This window comes from Entelurus aequoreus, linkage group LG16, assembly GCF_033978785.1.
Source record: "Entelurus aequoreus isolate RoL-2023_Sb linkage group LG16, RoL_Eaeq_v1.1, whole genome shotgun sequence".
NCBI lineage: Eukaryota > Metazoa > Chordata > Actinopteri > Syngnathiformes > Syngnathidae > Entelurus > Entelurus aequoreus.
The window spans coordinates 18,191,454-18,206,081 of NC_084746.1; the positions used below are offsets into that span (position 1 = coordinate 18,191,454).

Below are 14,628 nucleotides of genomic sequence, written 5' to 3' on the forward strand. Positions count from 1 at the left end.
ACACTATGATTAAGGGCTGTATAGATCAACTATGATTGATTGATGATTGATTGGTTCTTCCTACTCCTTTTTAAGATATGTTTAAATGTGCAAATGTAGCCATACGATAATGTAACATTCCTGGGAAAAAAATCAGAACCAACTAACTTTTACATATATTAGTAGTAGAGATGTCCGATAATATTGGACTGCCGATATTATCGGCCGATAAATGCTTTAAAATGTAATATTGAAAATTATTGGTTTCAAAAAGTAAAATGTATGACTTTTTAAAACGCCGCTGTACGGAGTGGTACACGGACGGAGGGAGAAGTACAGAGCAGTTGAGTCTCCCAGTCATACTTGCCAACCCTCACGATTTTGCCGGGAGACTCACAAATTTCAGTGCCCCTCCCGAAAATCTCCCGGGGCAACCATTCTCCCGAATATCTCCCGATTTCCACCCAGACAACAATATTGGGGGCGTGCCTTAAAAGGCACTGCCTTTGCGTGCCGGCCCAATCACATAATACCTACGGATTTTCACACACACAAGTGAATGCAAGGCATAATTGGTCAACAGCCATACAGGTCACACTGAGGGTGGCCGTATAAACAACTTTAACACTGTTACAAATATGCGCCACACTGTGAACCCACACCAAACAAGAATGACAAACACATTTCGGGAGAACATCCGCACTGTAACACAACATAAACACAACAGAACAAATACCCAGAACCCCTTGCAGCACTAACTCTACCAGGACGCTACAATATACACCCCCCTACCTCGGACAGCATGTACCAAATTCCAAGCTGCTGTTTTGAGGCATGTTAAAAAAAATAATGCACTTTGTGACTTCAATAATAAATATGGCAGTGCCATGTTGGCATTTTTTTCCATAACTTGAGTTGATTTATTTCGGAAAACCTTGTTACATTGTTTAAAGCCTCCAGCGGGGCACCACAACAAAATTAGGCATAATAATGTGTTAATTCCACGACTGTATATATCGGTATCGGTTGATATCGGAATCGGTAATTAGGAGTTGGACAATATCGGATATCGACAAAAAAGCCATTATTGGACATCTCTAATTAGTAGTAAAAGCAAAAATGGAGTCCAATGTTTGTTCACTTCCTGTCACGAACAATATTTATTTTGACTCAGGCATACTTCAATCAAAGTATACTTATATAGCCCTAAATCACAAGTGTCTCAAAGGGCTGCACAAGCCACTACGACATCCTCGGCTCAGATCCCACATCAGGGCAAGGAAAAACTCAACCCAATGGGCTACAACGAGAAACCTTGAAGGGGACCCCACATACTTGAACGACAAATAACTTAAAACGCAAACTAGTGGATTGTTTCTAATGCGCAAGTTTAATTAAATAACCAGAATGTTTGTATTTGAGGTCTCATTTAGGGACTGTTCCTTTGTTCGGGGTGTTAAGTGGTGGTGGTCAACCCCACGCGTACGATGATGTATAACCACGTGCAGTAACCGTGGAATCTTAAATGATGTCATTCGTCGTCCAAATTAAGATTCATCGCCGAATAAATATTTCCGCCAGGCCCACGACCCCAACAGAAGAAAACATGACAACAATACCTCATTCGGGAACCTCCGTTTCAACAGCTTCCGAGAGTAACAAAAGTAAATATATATATGCGTGTTTATGTGGAAAATCTCGCTCCGTTCGATGTTAAAATTCACACCGAACTCAAGCCGCCGAAACGTGTAGACGCTGTGCCCTTCTCAGAAAATAACAAATGGCTCATTTTCGCCGAGCACGTTCGCCATTTTGGTTTCCCGCTGATGTTCGGGGAGTGCATTGTGGGAAGAATTTAAACGGCCGCTGCTGCTTCCTCATCCGTTTAACCCCGTTTGAAGATGATTAAATCGTTAAACATGTGAGGCCCTTCACCTGGGCCAAAGCGTAGCTGATTGCCGCATATTTTAATGAATACTGTTGTTTTATTAAGGATGAAGTCAAAACGTGTTTACACATTTACAACAGTACTCTCACTACAGATGAACAAGGATAATCCTGTCTACACAATTTGATCACGTTGACGGAGGAATTGTTTTTCAGAATCTTCAGTACCGGAAATGACATAATAAGGGGGCGACGCGTGTATTTTTTTAAATTATTTTTATTTTTTTATTGAACAACAAATATACATTTATAATTCACACAACAGTCAAGGCACTTTCAACCACAATGAAAGAAAACGAAAGCAAATACAGCTAGAGTATTAAATATTAATAATAATAAATAAATAAAAAAGACAAAAAATCCAATCCAATCCATCCATCCATCCATCCATTATCTACCGCTTATTCCCTTTGGTGTCGCGGGGGGCGCTGGAGCTTATCTCAGTACAATCGGGCGGAAGGCGGGGTACACCCTGGACAAGTCGCCACCTCATCGCAGGGCCAACACAGATAGACAGACAATCCACTTTATTTATATATCACATTTAAACAACAAAATGTTTCCAAAGTGCTGCACAACAATATTAAAAACAATATTCAAATATTATCCTCAGCTCCACCAATGACTGAATAAAACAAGAAATAAATACATATAAAACCAATATAAAATAAATATGCTTAAAAACGATTTAAAGGGTAAAACTAGAGATGTCCGATAATATCGGCCTGCCCATATTATCAGTCGATAAATGCTTTAAAATGTAATATCAGAACTTATCGATATTGTTTTTTTTATTATCGGTATCGTGTTTTTTTTTGTCCATCCATTTTCTACCGCTTATTCCCTTCGGGGTCGCGGGGGGCGCTGGAGCCTATCTCAGCTACAATCGGGCGGAAGGCGGGTTACACCCTGGACAAGTCGCCATCTCATCCCAGGGCCAACACAGATAGACAGACAACATTCACACTCACATTCACACACTAGGGTCAATTTAGTGTTGCCAATCCACCTATCCCCAGGTGCATGTCTTTGGAGGTGGGAGGAAGCCAGAGTACCCGGAGGGAACCCACGCAGTCACGGGGAGAACATGCAAACTCCACACAGAAAGATCCCGAGCCCGGGATTGAACTCAGGACTACTCAGGACCTTCGTTTTGTGAGGCAGACGCACTAACCCCTCTTCCACCGTGCTGCCATTTATTTTATTTTTTTAAAAATTAAATCAACATAAAAAACACAAGATACACTCATAATTAGTGCACCAACCCAAAAAACCTCCCTCCCCCATTTACACTCATTCACACTCATTCACACAAAAGGGTTGTCTCTTTCTGTTATTGATATTTCTGGTTCCTACATTATATATCAATATATATCAATACAGTCTGCAGGGATACAGTCCGTAAGCACACATGATTGTGCATGCTGCTGGTCCACTAATAGTACTAACCTTTAACAGTTAATTTTACTCATTTTCATTAAATACTAGTTTCTATGCAACTGTTTTTATATTGTTTTACTTTATTTTTTATTCAAGAAAATGTTTTTAATTTATTTATCTTATTTTATTAATTTTTTTAAAAAGGACCTTATCTTCACCATATCTGGTTGGCCAAATTAGGCATAATAATGTGTTAATTCCACGACTGTATATACCGGTATCGGTTGGTATCGGTAATTAAAGAGTTGGGCAATATCGGAATATCGGATATCGGCAAAAAGCCATTATTGGACATCCCTAGGTAAAACCAATTAAAACAGGCTACCTAAATCACTTTAAATATTTTTAACAAAGATATCAATTTAATGGCTTTTGTACTCTTAATCATTCTCCAAGGTTTGATTGATAATTGTAGACCATTAAGCCAATCAAGAAAATGTAGGCCTTACTTTTTATTTTTTATTAAATCAACATAAAAAACACAAGATACACTTACAATTAGTGTACCAACCCAAAAAAACCTCCCTCCCCCATTTACACCGCTTATCCCTTTCGGGGTCGTTGGGGGTGTGCTGGAGCCTATCTCAGCTACAATCGGGCGGAAGGCGGTGTACACCTTGGACAAGTCGCCACCTCATCGCAGGGCCAACACAGACAGACAGACAACATTCACACTCACATTCACACACTAGGGGCAATTTAGTGTTGCCAATCAACCTAGGGTTCCCTCCGGGTACTCCGGCTTCCTCCCACCTCCTTAGACATGCACCATTCACACAAAATGGTTGTTTCTTTCTGTTATTAATATTCTGGTTCCTACAATATAAAACAATACAGTCTGCAAGGGATACAGTCCGTGAAGCAAACATGATTGTGTGTGCTGCTGGTCCACTAATAGTACTAACCTTTTACAGTTAATTTACTCGTTTCTATGTAACTGTTTTTATATTGTTCTACTTTCTTTTTTATTCAAGAAAATGTTTTTTTTAAATTTATCTTATTTTATTTTATTTAAATAAATAAAAAAGACCTTATCTTCACCAGACCAGGTTGTTAATGAAATTAGATTGTTTAGAAGGTTCAACACAACAACAGATTGCATATAATCTATAAACAAGATTACATTTTCAAAATAAGCATTTGAGGACTTCCCATCATTTTTTAAAAATGTTTTTTGGCATCATTATCGGTTTCAACCATATAACTTTCTAAAGTTAAAAAATACTGAATAAATGTTTTAAAGAAAGTAATACTAAGTGAATATCTGTTTTTGGCCTTAAAAATCATTAAATTGACTAAATCATGACTTAATGAACTCTCCTAAAATAACAGAAACCACATCAAGCTTCATAAACAAACCTGTAGGCCTTAATTTCATAAATCGACATTTATGTAGAAACATTTTTGTCTGGAGCATAATAATGTTGACAAACATTTCTATGTTACAGTCGTTTATAAAAATAACAAATTTGATCTCTACTATAGTGAATGGGGACATCTCCACACTAAATCTCTGATCTCCTCCCAAAACACATGTACACTCTCACATTCCACAAACAGATAATTGACATCCTCTACAGACATCCATTTCCTACCGCTAGTCCCTTTTGGGGTCGTATTTTATTATAAAAAAACGACCTAAAAATGCGGATAAAACCACTCACGTTGATACAATTAAGTCATGTTGGCGGAGAAATTGGTTTGCCAAATAGGTAATATAGCATGGGTTAACAAATGTACTTTGTCATGATAAACAGAAACAGATTAATGTTAGCGTCAACATTGGCCGATGCTCTGTTAAAAAGAGCTACCCAACGCTACTGAGCATGCGCACGCATGCGCGCCAACGCTAAAGGTTTCGTCGCAACACATTTTTAATAAACATTTAACTACTTTGTGGAAACGTATCTCATGTAGACTTTGTCACTCGCGCTACAAGTAAGTCATTTAAAAAAATGATATTTATTTAATTGTGTCTCCTAACCAGCAAGCAACGGTTGCCCACATCTTCGTTTCATCGCCATTGTTTAAACAGGAAGAGCGACAGTTTTTTTGGACGAATCAGCTAATTTCGACAAAACACCGGAAATGATATCATCATTGTTCGACCGTTATATCCTAATCTAACACATAATTTCAGTTGACGCCCACATCCTCTCGACTTCCAAAACAGTGGCACTAAAACATTTTTCAAAATGGGAATTCGTTACATTTTAAATCAGGGAATTTAGTATTACATTCAGTAAAGATTTGGAGAAAAAGAAAATGAGTTATGTATGTAATTTGCTCCAGGACGGTAAGCAAAGTGTGCATTGATGTTGGTGGTAATACTTTAGAAAATGACAAATTTATAGAATTACAATCTAAGATCAATTTTATCTGGAAAAAGCAGAAGGGGCCTTCATAAGGTCACATGCTTCATAAGGTCACTTTAGTAGTTTGGAGAGGAGTAGAGAAATGATGTAAAAAGTTTAATAATACATGGAAAAGAATACAGAGAAGCTATAAGCATCCAAAAAGAGATTGTCTCCTTCCATTCTAAGTTGTACTCTTCACGTCACTCATTAGACGACATGAATACATTTTTCCCCCCCAGAAAATGGATACATTTATTCCACAAATAGACGACTCTTTCAAAGACTTATGCGAGGCAGAATTTAAAATAGAGGAATTAGATTTGGTTGTCATGAAAATGTCCTCAAATAAATCACCTGGCACGGATGGGCTTACTGCTAACTTTTACCAATTCTTTTGGAAGGATTTAAGGCACATTGTATACCATGTACCAAAAATTGATTAACGTGGACCCCGACTTAAACAAGTTGAAAAACTTATTCGGGTGTTACCATTTAGTGGTCAATTGTACGGAATATGTACTGTACTGTGCAATCTAATAATACAAGTTTCAATCAATCAATCAATAAAAAGCATTATCAACCAGCATACAGAAGTTTAGTTGTTAATTGAGTATGTCATAGTCAGCTTCACATCACAGATGTAGTACATAATATACATACATATCTCCAGTGAACAGTCTTGTGCTCAATGGCAATATTATTATTTCACAAAAAAGAAAAAAACATTGAATTAATAAAATAAAATAAAATAAAATAAAATAAAATTAAATTAAATTAAATTAAATTAAATTAAATTAAATTAAATATATCTCAAAAGGACCCCGCCTTCCGACCAATTGTAGCTGAGATAGGCTACAGTGCCCCCCGCAACCCCAAAGGGAATAAGCGGTAGGAAATGGATGGATGGATATCTCCCTTTTTTACATAGTTATTTGAACTAATATCCAGTTTCCTCTGAACCACATTTTATCACATTCATCTGGATCCACAAAACTCAATTTGCCCAGAACAGTGTGCTTACAATTCTTAAAGGCCTACTGAAACCCACTACTACCGACCACGCAGTTTGAGGTGGGATCAGTGTATTAGCGGCGGACTACAGCATCACAGCCAGGAGGACAGAGATGGATAGCAGACGCGCTAGCCGCCGAACTCACCTTAACTTCCTCCGTCTCGCCGACCACATCTGTGATCGGGTGAAGTCCTTCGTCGCACCGTCGATCGCTGGAACGCAGGTGAGCACGGGTGATGATGAGCAGATGAGGGCTGGCTGGCGTAGGTGGATAGCTAATGTTTTTAGCATAGCTCTGTGAGGTCCGGTTGCAGCTTCAATGGCGTTGTTAGCAACAGCATTGTTAACCTTCGCCAGGCTGGAAAGCATTAACCGTGTATTTTCATGTCCATGGTTTAATAGTATTGTTGATCTTCTGTCTATCCTTCTAGTCAGGGGCTTATTTATTTTGTTTCTATATGCAGTTAAGCCCGATGCTATCACGTTAGCTCCGTAGCTAAAGTGTTTCGTCGATGTATTGTCGTGGAGATAAAAGTCACTGTGAATGTTCATTTTGTGTTCTCGACTCTCATTTTCAAGAGGATATAGTATCCGAGGTGGTTTAAAATACAAATCCGTGATCCACAATAGAAAAAGGAGAAAGTGTGGAATCCAATGAGCCCTTGTACCTAAGTTACGGTCAGAGCGAAAAAAGATACGTCCTGCACTGCACTCTAGTCCTTCACTCTCACGTTCCTCATCCACAAATCTTTCATCCTCGCTCAAATTAATGGGGTACTCGTCGCTTTCTCGGTCCGAATCGCTCTCGCTGCTGGTGTAAACAATGGGGAAATGTGAGGAGCCCTTCAACCTGCGACGTCACGCTACTTCCGGTACAGGCAAGGCTTTTTTTATCAGCGACCAAAAGTTGCGAACTTTATCGTCGATGTTCTCTACTAAATCCTTTCAGCAAAAATATGGCAATATCGCGAAATGATCAAGTATGACACATAGAATGGATCTGCTATCCCCGTTTAAATAAAAACATGTAATTTCAGTAGGCCTTTAATAAAAGTTCAACCGTCCAGTTTGTATAGTCATTGAAAGACAGAACAAGCTGAAACAATTCATACTCATATTAAAAATAAGCCTAGACCTCTCTATACCGAACTAAAATATTAGATTTGTACAATTTCTTAAAATGCTCAATGTTTGAGCTCATCTCTCAGGCTGTTACGAAACATGAATTAAGTACCAACATGAAGCAAGGTCTAATTGTTTTAATCCCTAAACCTGGCAAGGATAAGATAATTCGCAATAATTTAAAACCAATTACTTTACTCAATACAGATTATAAAATTCCAAAAAAACCAAAAAAACACCATTGTCGGAAGTCACACTGCGATCACACCGCTTTTATTGTGAAAGGTAACGGAAGTTTATTCAAACACTCCAACACAGCTGTAGGCTGCCACTCAATCCAAAACAAATACGATATATCGCATCGTATGTCACTAGGGAATGCACTTTGCAACGCACACTTGAACGCAAAGTCTCCGATTTAATTTCATATACTAACCTTACGTTTATAACGCTTCACACCGCGCGTGCGCATTAACCCGAGCCTGCGCTGTTTTCTGTTCGAGGTATTAGGAAGTTGCTTTACTAGAAGAAGAAGAAAAAAAAAAAATTGGCATTTGCTGCTGGAGCGGAGCGCAAACGTGCAGACACGGCGACCAAAGCAGAATAACTCACGGACGCGCATGAATGCACGTTTTGCAAACCACGGAGACGTCTTCGATCCACTCCTCGGCAGAAGCTGCTTTCCCCCTGCTGTGGTTTCTGAATGACTGTCTTCTTCTGCCAAGTCCACGTATTGAAATGATCTGTTTTTGTGATGGCGAAGGGGCTGTTTCCACGGGCCTGGGTGAAGAAGTCCTTCTATTTCCAGGTAATACAGAGTCATGCGTGTTCATTGTGGGGGTTGTGTGTCACATCAGGTTGACAGCTGGCAGGGAACATTTCAATACACCTGAGGATTGTTAAAACTGTCTTGTGGACCCCAAAGCTTCAGTGATCACTGATCAGATGACATACTGTGGAACCTGCATGGAGTACAAGGACTATCGTGGTTTTTATAACTCAAAGAGGTCAACAATTCATTGACAGAAAGTTTCACTAACTGCAAACTGACCCCAATGGAAGATTGCCTCTGCAATGCAGTCTTCTGCCAAAACTAGTAATAAGTGTATTAAAAAATGTTGTAGGTGAGAGTCAATTAATGATGAAATTAATGGCCATTGCCTGTCGGAGCAATGGGTTATGAGGATTAACCAGTTACTCAACTGAATAGCAAACATCAAATGAATCTTTTGTTTCGAGATGTCTTTCTGACTTCAAACAGAGTGGCATGCAAATAGTCTCACTCTCTAAGACGGGGGTCGGCAACCCAAAACGTTGAAAGAGCCATATTGGACCAAAAATACAAAAAACAAATCTGTCTGGAGCCGCAAAAAATGAAAAGTCTTATATAGGTCTTATAATGAAGGCAACACATGACGTAAGTGTCTATAATAGCTATAATAGCCTACTATCAAAATTACTTTAAATGTCTTAAATAAGTGTTATAATGAAGACAACACATGACATAAGTGTCTATATTAGCTATAATAGCCTACAATCAAAATGACTAAGTGTCGCAGGCTGAAACAAATCTTCGTTGGCAGAAATTTTGAAATGTAATATTTATTCTACACATTTTTACAACATTGGAAAACATAAATAAAACATAGGCTTCTCAGAGTGTGAGACAACTCCTGGAAATTACTACTACTGGCATCTGTTTGTCTCGAGAGACAATAGAGTTTTGCGCTCAAAAGTCAATTCATGTGCAACGCCTGTTGTTACTATATAAGCCAGTTCCTGCATACATATTGTATTGTTGGTTGATTCAGTGGGGGTGTGACTGTTCGCTTTCTACGTTCACACTTCTCCCACTGTCTTACTCTTCTTAAGTCACTTTGATGTACGCCCTCCTTCACTAACTTCCTCCATTTCCTACGTTCAGCTGAAGAAGCTTCCCAGTTTAATGGGTTGATGTCACTGGCCTTCATATCACGCTTACACACACCTTTAAAGGCCTACTGAAACCCACTACTACAGATCACGCAGTCTGATAGTTTATATATATAAATGATGAAATCTTAACATTGCATCACATGCCAATACGGCCAGGTTAACTTATAAAGTGCAATTTTAAATTTCCTGCGACACTTCCGGTTGAAAACGTCTAGATATGATGACGTATGCGCGTGACGTCACGGAGAGAACGGAAGTATTTGGACGCCATTGGATCCAATACAAAAAAGCTCTGTTTTCATCCAAAAATTCCACAGTATTCTGGACATCTGTGTTGGTGAATCTTTTGCAATGTGTTTAATGAACAATGGAGACTGCAAAGAAGAAAGCTGTAGGTGGGATCGGTGTATTAGCGGCGGACTACAGCAACACAACCAGGAGGACTTTGAGATGGATAGCAGACGCGCTAGCCGCCGACCTCACCTTGACTTCCTCCGTCTCCGGGCCGCCGACCGCATCAGTGATCGGGTGAAGTCCTTTGTCGCTCCGTCGATCGCTGGAACGCAGGTGAGCACGGGTGTTGATGAGCAGATGAGGGCTGACTGGCGTAGGTGGAGACCTAATGTTTTTAGCATAGCTCTGTGAGGTCCCGTTGCTAAGTTAGCTTCAATGGCGTCGTTAGCAACAGCAATGTTAAGCTTCGACAGGCTGGAAAGCATTAACCGTGTATTTACATGTCCATGGTTTAATAGTATTGTTGATCTTCTGTCTATCCTTCCAGTCAGGGGTTTATTTATTTTGTTTCTATCTGCATTTGAGCCCGATGCTATCACGTTAGCTCCGTAGCTAAAGTGTTTCGCCGATGTATTGTCGTGGAGATAAAAGTCACTGTGAATGTCCATTTCGCGTTCTCGACTCTCATTTTCAAGAGGATATAGTATCCGAGGTGGTTTAAAATACAAATCCGTGATCCACAATAGAAAAAGGAGAAAGTGTGGAATCCAATGAGCCCTTGTACCTAAGTTACGGTCAGAGCGAAAAAAGATACGTCCTGCACTGCACGCTAGTCCTTCACTCTCCCGTTCCTCATCCACAAATCTTTCATCCTCGCTCAAATTAATGGGGTAATCGTCGCTTTCTCGGTCCGAATCTCTCTCGCTGCTGGTGTAAACAATAGGAAAATGTGAGCAGTCCTTCCTCCTGTGACGTCACGCCACTTCCGGTATAGGCAAGGCTTTTTTTTATCAGCGACCAAAAGTTGCGAACTTTATCGTCGTTGTTCTCTACTAAATCCTTTCAGCAAAAATATGGCAATATCGCAAAATGATCAAGTATGACACATAGAATGGATCTGCTATCCCCGTTTAAATAAAAAAAATTCATTTCAGTAGGCCTTTAAAACGAAGGACAGGTCTTCCCACAGCCCTTGTTCCAGAGGCCAGTTCTCCCTACAGGATGTCTTTTGGAATGCGAGTGTCATCCATTCAACTTACATGGCCAAGCCATCTCTCAAATTACTGGCTCAGAATTAAAGTTAAAGTTAAAGTACCCATGATTGTCACACACACACTAGGTGTGGCGAAATTATTCTCTGCATTTGACCCATCACCCTTGATCACCCCCTGTGAGGTGAGGGGAGCAGTGAGCAGCAGCGGTGGCTGCGCCCGGGAATCATTTTTGGAGATTTAACCCCCAATTCCAACCCTTGATGCCGAGTGTCAAGCAGGGAGGTAATGGGTCCCATTTTTATAGTCTTTGGTATGACTCGGGCGGGGTTTGAACTCACGACCTACCGATCTCAGGGCGGACACTCTAACCACAAGCCCACTGTTTGGCCAAAGGTATAGATGTGTGTGTCCAAAAAAAACATCAGGCAGTCTTATTCTAATGGATTTATTACAATCTTTGCAAGCTTGGTAACGTTTGCTGTGGTCTGGAACAACATGGCACACAAACAACCATCAGAAATGCAGGCAATATTACATACAGATAATGTGTCATGAAACATGCAAATATGAATTATATACACAGAGGACATAAGTAAAGGAAATTAAATTAGCTCAAATATACCTACAAATGAGGCATAATGATGCAATATGTACATACAGCTGGTCTAAACAGTATGTTAGCATTAATTAGCTTGCAGTCATGCACTGACCAAATATGCCTGATTAGCACTCCAACAAGTGTATAACATCAACAAAGCTCACCTTTGTGCATTCACGCACAGCATAAAACGTTTGGTGGACAAAATGAGAGAAAGAAGGAGTGGAAGATTTTACATGTAAAAAACTGTTGCGTCACAGTCCACACTATGGTGAGTTGAAGAACTGCCGAAATGAGTAGGACAAAACGATGTTCACCAGATACTGTCATCAGTGAAGCATACACACAAACATATTAAAGGCCTACTGAAATGAAATTTTCTTATTTAAACGGGGATAGCACATCCATTCTATGTGTCATACTTGATCATTTTGCGATATTGCCATATTTTTTCTGAAAGGATTTAGTAGAGAACATCGACGATAAAGTTCGCAACTTATGGTCGCTGATAAAAAAAAGCCTTGCCTGTACCGGAAGTAGCGTGACGTCGCAGGTTGAAGGGCTCCTCACATTTCCTCATTGTTTACACCAGCAGCGAGAGCGATTCGGACCGAGAAAGAGACGATTACCCCATTAATTTGAGCAAGGATGAAAGATTCGTGGATGAGGGACGTGAGAGTGAAGGACTAGAGTGCAGTGCAGGACATATCTTTTTTCGCTCTGACCGTAACTTAGGTACAAGGGCTCACTGGATTCCACACTTTCTCCTTTTTCTATTGTGGATCACGGATTTGTATTTTAAACCACCTCGGATACTATATCCTCTTGAAAATGAGAGTCGAGAACGAGAAATGGACATTCACAGTGACTTTTATCTCCACGACAATACATCGGCGAAGCACTTTAGCTACGGAGCTAACGTGACAGCATCGTGCTTAAATGCAGATAGAAACAAAAGAAATAAGCCCCTGACTGGAAGGATAGACAGAAGATCAACAATACTACCAAACTCTGGACCTGTAACCACACGGTTAATGCTATACCGTCTGGCGAAGCCTAGCAATGCTGTTGCTAATGACGCCATTGAAGCTAACTTAGCTACGGGACATCGACAGAGCTATGCTAAAAACATTAGCTCTCCACATACGCCAGCCCTCATCTGCTCATCAACACCCGTGCTCACCTGCGTTCCAGCGATCAACGGCGCGACGAAGGACTTAACCCGATCATCGATGCGGTCGGCGGCTAGCGTCGGATAGCGCGTCTGCTATCCAACTCAAAGTCTTCCTGGTTGTGTTGCTGCAGCCAGCCTCTAATACACAGATCCCACCTACAGCTTTCTTCTTTGCAGTCTCCATTGTTCATTAAACAAATTGCAAAATATTCACCAACATAGATGTCCAGAATACTTTGGAATTTTGCGATGAAAACAGAGCTGTTTGTATTGGGATACAATGGTGTACCAATACTTCCGCTTCAACCATTGACGTCACGCGCAAACGTCATCATACCTAGACGTTTTCAACCGGAAGTTTCCCGGGAAATTTAAAATTGCACTTTATAAGTTAACCCGGCCGTATTGGCATGTGTTGCAATGTTAAGATTTCATCATTGATATATAAACTATCAGACTGCGTGGTCGGTAGTAGTGGGTTTCAGTGGGCTTTCTAACAATTGGGAATGTTTGTGTCGTGTTTGTCCTCAAACAAAAAACATACTAAAACAAAAACAAAAATTTTTCCCCATCTTTTTCCATTTTCAATCGATTTGAAAAATGCTCGAGGGATCCACTAGGGCAGCACTAAAGAGTCGCGGGTAGCAGACCCCAGCTCTAAGACATAACACAAGGAGTACGCCCTGTGTTTTTATACATATTCATACTCTTCTAGGCTCACACAATCCTGGATGGCATGTCCGCAAGGCTAACAAGTTGCCATCTGTTGAAAGTGATGCTCTCCGCTACCTTAAATATTGCTGGTATGGGATCAAACTTTTACTCTTTGTGCAGCTGGACACTTATAATCGCTGGGTTTGGCCCACGGCCCACTGGCACATTTTCACTTTGGCAATAGGAGGCATGCATGCCTGCACAAAGTAACCCGGGAGCACTTCGCCCTTTAAAGGGGAACTGCTCTTTTTTTGGAATTTTGCCTATCATTCACAAAAATGGATTTAACATTTTTTTTTTCTAAATAAGTAAACGTCAATAAAAGTCTGCTTACAGCAGAGCCAATGGGAGCTCCACCATTCCGACCATAAAATCCAATAAATAAACATTCAAAAAGCGCCAACAATACTCCATTTACATTTGGTGACTTGAATATTAACAAGTATTAGTGATATTGTTATTATAAGTGCTAACACAGACAAACAACATGATCACTTCCTGTGTGCCTATGTTGACATCGTTGAGTGGTCTGCTGCTTCCTCGCTTCATTGCTCCCCTGTAAGTTTATTCTAGATCATAAATCATGCCTCTCACCTGAAAAGTAGATGGCTGAGGATATAATCTGACAAGTTGGGACACTTTGACTGCCGTTTAGGAACTGGCGAGAATGACACGAAAGCGCTTGTCCCACTCCATGCAGTTTCTTGGTGAGGATTATGAGTCATTTTTTATCTCAATGGGAAAATTTAAACATCCTAGCAGTCGACATCCGAATGACAGCAGACATTGTACAGTAAGTGAGGTTTTATTATGATTGTTGGCTCTCATGAAGTCTGCACACTGCAAAAAGTCAGTGTTCAAAAACAAGAAAATAAAAAATAAAAAATTAGGGGTATTTTATT

At 40.1% G+C, this 14,628-nt stretch overlaps 2 protein-coding genes across 4 annotated transcripts in view; one reads left to right on the top strand and one right to left on the bottom strand.

Moving 5' to 3' along the window:
• mtf2 (metal response element binding transcription factor 2) overlaps positions 1-1,870 on the bottom strand; it is a 31,785-nt gene extending 29,915 nt beyond the window's left edge. The window contains exon 1 of one of the 3 annotated variants that reach the window (XM_062022273.1): positions 1,599-1,870. In XM_062022273.1, the coding sequence (XP_061878257.1) occupies positions 1,599-1,603 (5 nt within the window). In that variant the 5' untranslated portion in view covers positions 1,604-1,870. The remainder of the gene's footprint in view (positions 1-1,598) is intronic. The other 2 variants (XM_062022272.1, XM_062022274.1) reach the window with 2 other exon arrangements.
• A 3,684-nt stretch (positions 1,871-5,554) lies between these two features.
• Positions 5,555-14,628, top strand: part of dipk1aa (divergent protein kinase domain 1Aa) — a 97,256-nt gene continuing 88,182 nt past the window's right edge. Inside the window, exons 1-2 of the mRNA XM_062022279.1 lie at positions 5,555-5,662; positions 8,621-8,665. Coding sequence (XP_061878263.1) covers positions 5,639-5,662; positions 8,621-8,665 — 69 coding nt within the window. The 5' untranslated portion in view covers positions 5,555-5,638. The remainder of the gene's footprint in view (positions 5,663-8,620; positions 8,666-14,628) is intronic.